We start from the raw sequence: 13,146 nt of genomic DNA on the forward strand, positions 1-13,146 counted from the left end.
GCTTTTCCATGGGTGCTTTTGGTGCATTGTGTTTTGTGAAGCACAAGTAGCATAATATCATCAATCAATAGTATTTTCAGAAAAACACTGCTGTTTGGTGAAGTTTGGGCACAATGATATTACATGGCACAATTCCCTGGCTAGTGATATTAATGATATGCACGCATTGCATGATGGGAAGGTAAAAAGACACCACTTGAATTGTGGGTAATATTTCAAAGATGAAGGTCCGGTAAAATGTTCTAGTCTTGCCCATTGTCTCGATTTACATAACAATATCCGAGCCTGTTTTCTTGTTCATGTCTCAATCTCGGGTGACTTCAAGGCCTGTGACAATTTTCGTCAAACATGAATTTCGAACCACGTTTATAAGACTTATTGATGTTGAACGTTAAAGATACTGATCTAGTGTTTATGAAATATCGACATAACCAGATGCGGTTAACAAAAGGGACCCAAGCCAAAGCCGCATATGGTACCGTCCGAACAAGCCTTCGGACCCCCCGGTGTGGAGTGGCGGGGAAACGGTATTGCTTTCATTTTCCTTCCTGGAGCTCAAATTTTTTTGTTTTATTTACAGGCTTCTTGATGGGCCTTTATTCTGTTTTATTTCTTTGGTATTGTATTCATCGGAGTAAGTTAGGAAAACACTTGGAAATATTGAAATAGTTGATCTTTGTTCCTTGTGTTGTGACAGAGGGGACAGAGACGTTTGGAAAGAGAGAGTGGACCTGGTCCGGGCAAGTAGCCCGCGACGATGATAATGATGATGATGTTGTGACAATGTTGTGGCAGAAAGCAGATTTTCTGCATTGTAATATAATTAAGGGTTAATGACCCGCCCCGAGGTGTATATGGTGTCAAAACGCCTGGTCCTTTGCTATAACCACCGAATAAAACCACCGAGTGAGCGAAGCGAACGAGGTGGTTTTATGAGACGTGAACTGAGACGGTGACGTGAACTTGGAAAAGGGAAGACTCGACAAGAGCCCAGTGAAGTTTGACAGAGCCATGGCGCTGTACAGGACCGCACTGCTCAGGTGTAAAGACGCAGATGTAGGAGGAACTCTTGTACATCGTTACCGCTATGCAAAAAAGTTAAGGTTAGGAAAGCGATCAACCGCTTATGGTGGTTATAAGCCCCTTACTGATGAGAAGAAAATGTATTTGTTCGCCAAAGTATCAGAGAAGTTCCTACAACTGGACCCAAGATCGAAACGTTCTAGGCTCATTGAATATACCAAGTTAGTAATAGAAGGAATCGAAAACGGTGACACTATATTAGAGACGGAAGCGATCAAGAGTCTTGCCGACGTGTACTTGAAAAGAGGAAAAGACACTAAAGACACAACATGTTTGACCAAAGCCACTGCTCTGTACAACACGGCACTGGCACGGTGTGAAGAGTTTCAAGGCAAAGTGGCACTCATTCACCGCTTAAAGTACACGGCAAGAATCAGAGAAAGTACCAGAATTCAGAAGGTGCGTTTTTCTTTTGTTGTGTGTTTGAGGCTAACAGTAAACACAGTAGCTATAGCTAATGTAAACACACTGCGAAAGGGCTTGTATGGGGACGGGTGTCAAGTTCTTCACAGCAGCTTATTCACATGGCAAAAATCAAACAAGAAATGAAGACGATTGGAAAGGTTAAGGAAGCCCGTACTTTTTTGTTATGTTGCTTACTGTCACTGAGAACAGCTTTTGACGCTAAGATAACCAATATTGTCCTTTTGTATGTTGCTATTGAAGAATCAAAAGCACAGAGACAGAGCGCAACAAAGGGGTCACGTGCAACGGGATCCGAACTTTCCAATGACGTCACCCGACAATGATGCCATATTAGGTGACACAAAGAGTCAACAATCTACTAGTAGGTAAGCACATGAGTGGTAATTGCCCTATTACTAAGAGACGGTGGTGGGTCAACATGGCTGCTAGACACAAAGAAATAGATGCAAAATTTCTTGACTGACCATTACAATACTTAAATGAAGACAAATAAATGTTGGCATAATTTGCTATTTCCACTGTCATAGTATAGTTCCATCGTAAGACACCGATTTCTTTGTTAGATTCTCATTTTCATTTCCATGATATATTCCAAATTTCAATCAACCAGGCGTTATGACACCATATATACCGAGGAACAGGCGGGTCATTAACCCTATTATCATATAGCCTACCCACACTGACCCATTTAAGAGTAGAATAGAGTAGAGTTTCCGGTTGAGTAGGAGCGACAAATTCCTTTATAAAACATACATCTTTTATTCAGTACATAAATTTGAACAGTGAATTTGAACAACATAAAACTTGTACGTGAAATGTATTTCTGTTCCAAGGCTTGAAATAAGAACAAAGTCGATTCATATGTCACAAACTGTTGCACGCTCCGTATTTCTCCACTCGCCCATTCTCCAGTTTGTCGTTCGTTCGTATCAGGCGCTACATCTCTGCCGGCTTTCCTGAGGCATTCCGGGATCCCTGTGCTTCACAGCTCTTGAGAATCTCGTTCACTACGAACTCAGACACGTCTTCTCCGAAGAAAGGTAGCATTTTGGTCCTCCAGCGCCATGACCGCTACTCAATGGCGGACCGTGGTGTTATTGTCGTCTGAACTTGAATGGGCGGGGGTGCAAATAATTCTATTTTCCATTTGTAGTTTAAATTGGACATGACTTGAAATAGATTTTATTGTCTTAAATATTATAGGTAATTCAATGTTGTTTTAAGACAGCAAATGTTTTCTTTGAACAAAGAAACTCGCACTACCGATGTTAATAGAGGGAGCCATCCCCCCTGCCATGCCTGTACTTATTCCCTTATCTTGGCAGATGGACGATTCCTGGATATCTCATTCTGATTGGCCAGCGTCCTGTTTGTCTGTCCTTCTGATTGGTTTAAACTTTCAAAAGTCATTAATGCACACGTGCAATAATCAAAAATTTAATGCACGGCTGTTACGGCGTCATAACCAGCATGAAATGGGGCCTTCTGATTGGCCCACGTCCCCTGGCTATATGATAATTGATTTTCATTACTGAAAGAAAGAGAGAAACAAGGGTTCGGGCACGTTCAAGGTCATTGTGCCCAAGATGGACGACAAGAGCGAGTGGAACCTGAATGGATAAACTCTGACCTTCACCCTGACTGTTACAGACGCTGTGTGTTTACTTCTTAGAAAGTTGGAAAGGTGAAAGATTCAACAAACCTCATCTGGTTTATTTTCTTCTGTAATGAATTTGGAAAGGCGCGGAAGATTCGACAAACCTTTTCTGACAGTTTTCCTTTTATGATATAGCGTTATTACTGTGTGTAAATAAGTAGTAGTTGCAGCTGATGCGATGACATAACCTCTCCCCTGTCACACATGTACACTGTATTTGGACAAATGAAAATATTTACAATGACAAACTTAAACTATCATTTTATTTCCCTCAGGTCGACGTCTGTTGTCAAGGTATTATCACGAGGCCATGGCAATGTCTGCTGGGAAACAGGCTGCAGCATGAAGTGGGACTTCCTCTCTTCCTAACTTCATTTCTACGGATTTGTACAATGCAAGGTGACCACTTCAAGGCAATGAACTAAGCTGATGGATGGTGAAAATTATTTTCCTAGGAGACAGACTTGTGAAAATGTGCAACACATGTATGTTTTTAATCAGCCACAGAAGTAGTAGCTCAAAGTTCAAAAGCAAAACCAATGATATAAATGACACAAAACTACCAACCTAAACAAAGGACTGACATTTTACACAACCCTCACATTTGCTTTCCTTACTTTTAACGTTAACTTAGAAGAAATGGAAAGTGATGACAACCATTCATTCGTTGATGTGTTTATGTTCTTAATTTAACATAGGGTATCTTTATCAAGGACTCCAATACACTGGCTTTCTATAACATGACCCACGGAGCAACTATCCAACTGGCACTGAAGGAGAGAGGAGGAAGGAAGAAGTAGAACAAAAGCAAAACTTCAAAAGACTTGGTGAAAAGGAAAATGTTTAATGTCACAGTCCATACTGGAAATTCAACTTCAAGTATATCCTACCTTCTTTGTACAGTGAGGGGTCCATCCAAATGTGTCTTTGATAAGTCCAAGACTGATGGTTGAATACTGCACCTTATAAGTGATATTTGCAAGACCTTTTCTTCAATTTCTTGCAAAAGTATTCTACAGGATTTCTATACACCAAGCACTGTTACTTGTAGTAAATCGCTCTTTTACATCACTAACTTTTGTCCAAACTAATTACAGATTGCAAAATGCTTGATGTCCCGAGAAAGCACAGATGTGTCTCTCAATAATTATATAGTTCTTACCAACGTTAATGACTTTTTAAAGTAATTCCTTGCTTTTCTGAGATTTCCGAGTATAAACCAATGTTGTTTAGTGACACAGCAATGTCAGCATGTGCCGTGTTGGCTCCATAGATAGATTTCCTCATCACCAGTGACTGTTCAAAGTAGCTGATTGCTTCCTTCCAATCGCCGAGTTGATTCAAATATAATCCCAGGTTGTGAAGTGACTTGACAATGTCCGGATGTGCCTTGTTGTCTCCATAAATAGTTTTTGTCATCGTTAGTGACAGTTTGAAGTAGCTGATTGCTATCTTCTATTATGAATCGCCGAGTTGATTAAAACATAATCCCAGGCTGTGAAGTGACTTGACAATGTCAGGATGTGCCGTGTTTCCATAAATGATTTTTCTCATCGCTAGTGACTGTTCGAAATAGCTGATTGCTTTCTTCTGACCGCCGAGTTGATGCAAACATAATCCGAGGTTGTGAAGTGACCCAGCAATAGCCGGATGTGCCGTGTTGTCTCCATAGATAATTTTCGCCATCGTTAGTGACTGTTCGAAGTAGCTGATTGCTTTCTTGTGGTCACCGAGTTTACTCCAAGACAAGCCAAGTTTGTTTAGTGACTCACCAATGTCAGGATGTGCCGTGTTGTCTCCATAAATAATTTTCGCCATCGATAGTGACTGTTCGAAGTAGCTGATTGCTTTCTTGTGGTCACCGAGTTTACTCCAAGACAATCCAGGGCTGTTTAGTGACTCAGCAATGTCAGCATGTGCCGTGTTGTCTCCATAAATAATTTTTGTCATCGCTAGTGACTGTTCGAAGTAGTTGATTGCTTTCTTCCGATCGCCGAGTTGATTCAAACATAATCCCAGGTTGTGAAGCGACTCAGCAATGTGCAGATGTGCCGAGTTGTCTCCATAGATAATTTTCGCCATCGTTAGTGACTGTTCGAAGTAGCTGATTGCTTTCTTGTGGTCACCGAGTTTACCCCAAGACAATCCAAGGTTGTGAAGTGACTCAGCAATGTCAGCATGTGCCGTGTTGTCTCCATAAATAATTTTTCTCATCGCTAGTGATCATGACTGTTCGAAGTAGTTGATTGCTTTCTTCTGATCGCCGAGTTTACTCCAAGTCAATCCAAGGTTCTTTAGTGATGCAGCAATGTCAGGATGTGCCGTGTTGTCTCCATAGATAATTTTCGCCATCGTTAGTGACTGTTCGAAGTAGCTGATTGCTTTCTTGTGGTCACTGAGTTTACCCCAAGACAATCCAAGGTTGTTTAGTGACTCAGCAATGTCAGCATGTGCCGTGTTGTCTCCATAAATAATTTTTCTCATCGTTAGTGACTGTTCGAAGTAGTTGATTGCTTTCTTCTGATCGCCGAGTTTACTCCAAGTCAATCCAAGGTTGTTTAGTGATGCAGTAATGTCAGGATGTGCCGTGTTGTCTCCATAGATGGTTTTCATCATCGTTAATGCCTGTTTGTAGTGGCTGATTGCTTTCCTCTGATCGCCAAGTTCACTCCAAGACAATCCAAGGTTGTTTAGAGATACAGCAATGTCCGGATGTGCCGCGTTGTTTCTATCGGTAGTTTTCCACATCGTTAGAGACTGTTCGAAGTGGCCAATTGCCTTCTTGTGATCGCCAAGTTCACTCCAAGCTGATCCCAGTTTGCAAAGTGACGCAGCAATGTCCGGATATCGATGTGCCGTGGTGTTCCCATGGATAGTTTTCAACATCGATACCAAATTTTCTAAGTAGTCGACTGCTTTCTTCTTTTCACCAAGTTGCCCCCATTCTAATCCCAGTTTGTAAAGTGACCAAGCAATGTCTGGATGTGCCTTGTTTTGTCCATAGATTGTTCTCTCCATCGATAGTGACTGTTCATAGTACCTGATTGCTTTCTTGTGATTGCCGAGTTTACTCCAAGACGATCCCAACTTGTCAAGTGACGAGGCCATGTCTGGATGCGCCGTGTTGTCTCCATGGATAGTTTTATTCATCGTTAATGACTGTTCGTAGTAGTTGATCGCTTTCGTGTGATCGTCACGTCTACCCCATGATAACCCCAGACAGTAGAGTGACCGGGCAATGCCCGGATGTGCTATATTGTCTCCATAGACGGTTTTCCTCATCGTTAGTGCCTGGTCGTGGTACCTAATTGCTTTCTCGTGATCGTTAAGTTCACTCCAAGCTAATCCTATGTTATAGAGTGACATGGCGATGTCTGAATGTGCGGTATTGTCTCCATAGATTGTTGTTTGAATCGTTAATGACTTTTCGTAGTAACTGATTGCTTTTTTTGTGATCACCGAGTTTACTCCAAGATGAGCCAAGATTGTTAAATAATCCGGCAATGTGTAGATGTTGGGTGTTGTCTGCATAAATCGTTTCCATCATTTTCATTGCCTCTTCATAGAAGCTTATTGCTTTCTTGTCATTTCCGAGTTCACTCCAAGATTATCCCAAGCTCTGTAATGACCCGGCAATGACCGGATGTGCCGCGTGATCTCCATAGATGGTTTTCATCATCTTCAGTGCCTGTTCCTGGTAGCTGATTGCTTTCTGTTGATCTCCAAGTACCATCCAATATGATCCCATATTGGTTAATGAAGTGGCTATGTCCAGATGTGCTGTGTTGTCACCATAGAGAGTTTTCATCATTGTTAGTGCCTGTTCCTTGTAACTGATTGCTTTCTGTTGATCACCAAGTTCCATAAAGGAAGCACCCATACTGCTTAATGAAACGGCAATGGCTGGATGTGCCGTGTTGTCTCCATACATACTTTTAGTCATCGTTAATGCTTGTTCAAAGTAGCTGATTGCCTTCTCATGATCACCGAGTTCGCCCCAAGCTGATCCCAGGTTCTGAAGTAATTTAGCATCGTTTGTATGCGCCGTGTTTTTTCCACAGATAGTTTTTCTCATCGTTAGTGACTGTTCAAAGTAGCTGATTGCTTTTTCCTGATTGCCTAATCTACTATAACACAATCCCAAGTTGCTAAGTGAACCGGCAATGATCTGGTGTGCTGCACTGTCTCCAAAGAATCGTTTGCGCAAGGTTAGGGACTCTTCAAAACGACTAAGGGCTTTTGTAATATTGCCATCAAAGACAAAAAGATTTCCCAATTCTTCAAGTATATCCGAGCGTTCAAGTACGTCCCTTTCTGTATCGTTTATTGCTGCTTCGAAATATTCTTTGGCTCTTCCTGAAAGGTACATGTTTCTAGCAATCTGACCCCTGCATTTGTTGGAGGCATCAAAGATGGTCATTTCTATTGCCCTTTTAGGTTGCAACCCCAACCTGTTATTTACTATGTCTAGTATATACTTCTTCAAAGGAATAGCCCTGCAGTGGTATCGAAAAAGGACTTCGGTGTTTGGAATGTGGAATACTGCCATCAGCGTATGTTGAGATAACTGATGCGTTTGGGGACACATTTGCACAAGAGGGGACATACTGTCTTTTTGTCCGCCGTTGGCCAAATATGTTCTCAACCGAATCTCAGCAGAGATACTTGTCAGTACCGTGAGGTGGGTTGCATTCTCTTCGTGGACCTTTTTCGTTTCCTTAAGTTCAACTATCACATCCCATGCGCTAGCAAGGTTAATCTGATAACACAGAGATAGTAGCTCTAAGGCTACGTCTGGAAAACGATAGATGTCGTTCTTGACATTTATCAATTGCCCAGTAGGCTCGCGGGAGAAAAACTGCCCCCTGTTATCCAACAGTAAGACTAGCATAGCAGATTGACAGGATTGGATGGGCGAAAGTAGGTCATCCGTCATGATTTCACTTAGTTTTCTCATATACTCGTCTGTCAGACTTTCTTCCCCAGTTAGGAAAGTACACCGCCTGAGGATGTCGGACAGGTGGTACCCTTCTGCTAGGGTAACCTCTAGCCGCTGAAACTTTGCCATTTCGGCAGGGGTTTGAATTAGGCTAACGGGAAGCTTGGTCTTCGTCTGGTCTCTTCCAAATGGAGTCTTACTGGCCCAAGGCATGAAGCCGTCGAAGGCAAAGCCACGAGGTGTGGCAGAGTCGAAGAACCAGGCTTTCCCCGGGTCGTCGGATTGAAAATCGTTGAGTGACGGGATGGCCATGGCTGGGAGGATGGTCTCTCCCAGGTTGATGACTTTCAGGTGTAAGAAGTGTGTAAGGTTGAGGAAGTACCGCCTTGTGTCGTCATTGTCTTTCCCTTCCTCAATCAGAATGGCGAACTCCAGGTCAGAGTAGGGTGTGACCAGTTCTGTTGCCTGTGAGCCTAATCCGATGAAAGCGTACTTACATGGAGGGGGGCCGAGTGTGGCTATGCATTCGTTAACAAGGTCATGGATAAAATACTGTCTATCCTTGGCGATGTTCTTGAATAATGCCTTGACTGCTTCAGCTCGCTCAGCCTCGACTGTTATCATGACCGGATCATCCTCGTCGTATTGGTACGGATTGTGTTGCTGATCAATGGCGTCAAGTTGTGACTTAGCGCGCGTGCGCATCTCTTTAAGGCGCTTCTGGTGACGTTTGTACGAATCAGGGGAGCCCATGTTGGTGTCTACATTGGCAGTGTACTGGAGAAACCATTTCTCTGTGTCTTGAAGCCGTTTTATCAACTCGACATTAGATTTGTCCAGCCCTGTTCTGACCAATGCTGCGTTATACAAGGATGCTGCTTGTGTGAATTTTCTACCTTCTCTTGTTATCTTGCCTCGCCGAGCGTAAACGTCACCCAGTCTGCACAGGCATTGGGCCTCCTTACACCGATTGGGTTGTTTAGGATCTATGTGCACATAGAACACGTGTTACATCGTTAAGAGTTTAGTCAGAAGGTTTTTCAATGATTACATATGCATATAAATCAACCCAGTATACTAAGTACGGAAATGTCGAATGTGGATTTTCTTCTTTCAATATTTCTGGTAGCAATTAGTCTGGTAGAGATAGCTTTTGGTGAATAATGGCATCTAAAATCAAAATGGTTAAATAGAAATTGTCTAATTTTGAAAACAATTACTTTTTGATTGACAGAATCAAACGATGTACCGTGAATCAGTCTCAGAGCAGACGCAAAGTTCTGTTCCGCCACGTCAAGCTTCCCATCAGCCAGTGCTTGGTCCCCTATTGCCAGGTGATCTTCGTAAGACCTGTAGGTGTGAGGGTATTAGGAACCTTTTATGTCTCCCAGTTTACGTCATTGAACGTAAAATATACGTTAGATATCTTAAGCTTCATACAATTCCGTCAGTGGTGGTTTGTTGGCTAAGTTATCGTAGTTGAACTTACAATTATATATAACTATTAGTAAGTAATCACACTACAAAGCATTGTAATGAAATTCTACGATGACCTACGGATTATTGAATCATCTTATCATTCATCTGTTCTATAAGCGTTTCAACGCTCCGTCCGTTAACCCAAAACTACACGCCATAAACAAATGGACATATATTCTTGTCAGCCATTCAGATTACGTTGACCCTTGTTAGCGCTATCGACAAAGCAAACATCACCACCATTATATTGTGCTTACCTAGCTACAGACTGTTGACTCTTTGAGGCACCAATGGCAACAGTGTTGGGTGACGTCATTGGGAAGTCCCGTGAAACGTGCCCCTGTTGTTGTCGTGCTCTGTGCTTTGAACACTATAATAGTAACGATCAGGAGGATTGAGTAATTTAGAATCTATCCTTATTAGAAAGCCATATGACAAGAAACTAACAGTTTCCTATAACATGTGCTACGTCAAACAAAATTTTGTGTATCTTAGTGTGGTTAATTGGAATCATAAAAACAGTAAAATGCTACAGTGAAGCATATAACAATTTTGTCTGAAGCCTAGTCACATTAAAAGATGGAATCACATCCGAGAGATGTCACTTTGTTCTTTACATAATTCTTATTCTAGTATTACCCAAATGTTACACAATCAAGTAAATGTTATTTCCTAGAGCAACTGAGTCCCCAGCATTTACATATCTGTTTTCATATCATAGAAATGATCACTATTTACCTGATTTTTTACCGTTTTCGTTCCTTGCCTGATTCTTGCCGTGTACTTTAAGCGGTGAATGAGTGCCACTTTGCCTTGAAACTCCTCACATCGTGACAGTGCAGTGTTGTACAGAGCAGTGGCCATGGTCAGATTTGTTGTGTCTTTAGTTTCTGTACCTCTTTTCAGATACACGTCACCCAGACTCTTGATCGCTTCCGTCTCCAATATATTGTCATCGTTTACGATCCCTTCTATCACTAACTTGGTACACTCAATCAATAAATACTTCTCGTTGCCACCAACAGTCAATTTTCGGTCAAGGTGTTGGAACTTTTCGGCTACTTTGGCAACTGAAGACAGTTTCTTGTCGACAGTAAGGGGTTCATAACTACTCGAAGCAGTTGATCGCTTCCCTAACCTTAATTTCTCTGCATAATGGTAACGATATTCAAGACTATCATCCACATCTGCGTCTTTACTTCGGAGCAGTGCTGTCCTGTACAACACCATGGCCTTGTCGAACTTCTCCGGGATTTTGTTAAGTCTCCCCTTTTCTACATTCACGTCACCCAGAGTTTTGAGCACCTCCACTTCCACCGACCTGTCCATGTTCGCCATGGCGTCCAGCAGGGCACGGAGGTAGTCTGTCTCCGTACTCACCAGTCCCTGTCTCGTACTCTTGGCGTCCACTGCGCGAAGTTTCTCACAGACTCGCAACATGTTGGGTACTGAATGGTTTTACAGTTAAGATTTTAAATATCTCAGAGTGTGATTAAAGTAGAGTGGCACTACAGACGGCACCGATCTATGTTGGAGTAGCAAGCAACATGGCGGACAACTTGCTGCGTAGCAAGCTGGAACAGCACACTTGAGACTTTGACCCCTTGTCACCAGGTTTATTTGCTCTTCCAGTACACACGTGGCCGATGAGCAGGTAAAGCGTAAGAAAACATTTTGCTCCGAAAACCAACAAACAGTTAGGATCTGATAAGTTCTGCCTGGTAATTCAGCATGACTGAACAAACCTTATCTGGGTGTATAATTTATAGACCTCGTTCTAATCCCCCAATGCCCTAGCTTCCTTCCTCTTTGGGCACTTCAAACAACGCAATACATTAACCATGATCTACCCGATACCTTTGACGACTTTTTAAATTTTCGCTTGCAGTTTCACAACCAGCAAACACGCCAAAGCACAAAATTATACACTAAGCTTCATTGATTACATTAACATTACATCCCACGTACTTACTTGTGTCAGAGGGGGAGTTACTCTTGGAGTGAGTCCACCCCATTTTGCCATGTTTGAGAACTGTTGGTGTTAGTTTTGGTGGTAGCAAGGCCATCTTTTGTCCTCCATGAGTAAGTCCGTTTTCAGACCATTGGACTTACTGTGGGTGAAAAGAGGACTACGTCGTATGGTCCATAGTAAGTCGTTTATAAGCCCTACCTAAAAGAGATCCGAGCCAAAAAATAAACGGCTGCATGGACGCGTGTTTTTAGCGGTGAGAAATTTCCTTTTAGCCAGCGGAACTGATCTCAAAAGTTGGTGAAAGCTCGTTTGTAACTGAGGAAATTAGCAGGTAAAGTTTTGCAGCCGCGTGCTAAGTCGGAGGTACACAGTCCAGGGTTCTGAGTGGTGCGGTTGTACACTCGCAGCGAAAAAGTGCCTTTTGTGGGGATTGACTAATCGTAGTTTGTAGTATAGTTGACGTTGAAATTTTTTTCCCACGATATAGGGTAAATGTGCTCGACATAGAATGAAAAATCTGCTTACATTTCACGTAGCTTCATTATGAACTCGCCAATTTAAAGCAAGAATTATAACAGAAGTCTATGGGAAGAAGAAACTCATCAATGAGACCTTAACGACATGGTGATAAATGGGCGTTTATTTATTTGTCTGGCTGTACTATCATCCAAGGTTACCCAACTACTAGTGAGTATTGGCTATTTTTAAGGGCTAACCTGGGCAGAGAAATACAATGTTATTACATAGAGCAATAGCTTATTGCTAACACGCTGGGTAAGTTATGATACAACAAAGTTCACACAGTTCATGTACATACTATATTAACTAGTGACATGGTAAATACTGACACCGTTGGTGTTATACAGAGAACGGGTCCCCAAAGGAGGTCCGTGCTTTGGTTCTGAATGAATACAGAGAAGCTGCATTACGTGTGTCAGGTGGAAGAGAATTCCACAGTCGGATGGCTCTGTGGACGAATGCTTTTTGAGTTACAACACTTGGTGGGGGGGGGGGGGGGTACATTGTCATTGACGTAGGGTTTGGTTATCCCAACTTCCCCACATTGTAGTAGTAGGCATCCTTCCATCTTTGCAGATGATGGTAGCGCTCTGTATCAGGTCAGGGTGGTTGACAGCGTCTACTGTGGCTCTGTAGGCCGATCCTGGCATGGCAGTCACGGCCACAGTTTGGACATTGACATTGACAAACGAACAAAAAGCCATTTTCTCTTGAAATCGCAGAACCCACAAATTTTGGAAAAAGTGGGGCTTTTCGTCTCCCTCTGCTTCCAAAAAAGAAGTCAAAACCAACCTGTTTAGAAATAGCCAACACTAGTATTAGAGTAGAGTATTGTTCATAACTTTCTATTGTTACTTGACTGTATATCTACAAGTTAAACGCTTGTTACTATGACTTAGACGCTTGTTACAAAATCTACTCATACAGTCTAAACGTCTTGGTATAGCGTTAATATATCTTTCATATTTCATATTATGCCCACTATTATAAGAAACCTGTACAGTCGATACTAAAGGCCGCTACAATATATACACGTAGATATTACTCTCATTACTTGACATTGTATAGTCT

General features: G+C 42.2%; 2 protein-coding genes across 2 annotated transcripts in view; one reads left to right on the forward strand and one right to left on the reverse strand.

The window, feature by feature from the left end:
• The window catches only part of LOC118425563 (splicing factor 3A subunit 1-like), a 37,769-nt gene extending 33,623 nt beyond the window's left edge, over positions 1 to 4,146 (forward strand). Inside the window, exon 12 of the mRNA XM_035834492.1 lies at positions 3,865 to 4,146. Coding sequence (XP_035690385.1) covers positions 3,865 to 3,966 — 102 coding nt within the window. The 3' untranslated portion in view covers positions 3,967 to 4,146. The remainder of the gene's footprint in view (positions 1 to 3,864) is intronic.
• LOC118425562 lies at positions 3,995 to 11,138 on the reverse strand. The gene is made up of 4 exons (XM_035834491.1): positions 10,323 to 11,138; positions 9,842 to 9,954; positions 9,355 to 9,455; positions 3,995 to 9,091 (listed from the first exon to the last, which is right to left on the reverse strand). The coding sequence occupies exons 1-4, from the start codon at positions 11,022 to 11,024 to the stop codon at positions 6,774 to 6,776; spliced, it is 3,234 nt and encodes a 1,077-aa protein (XP_035690384.1). The 5' UTR covers positions 11,025 to 11,138; the 3' UTR covers positions 3,995 to 6,773.
• Between the last annotated feature and the right edge of the window lie 2,008 nt (positions 11,139 to 13,146).

This window comes from Branchiostoma floridae, chromosome 11 (genome assembly GCF_000003815.2).
Source record: "Branchiostoma floridae strain S238N-H82 chromosome 11, Bfl_VNyyK, whole genome shotgun sequence".
Classification (NCBI taxonomy): domain Eukaryota; kingdom Metazoa; phylum Chordata; class Leptocardii; order Amphioxiformes; family Branchiostomatidae; genus Branchiostoma; species Branchiostoma floridae.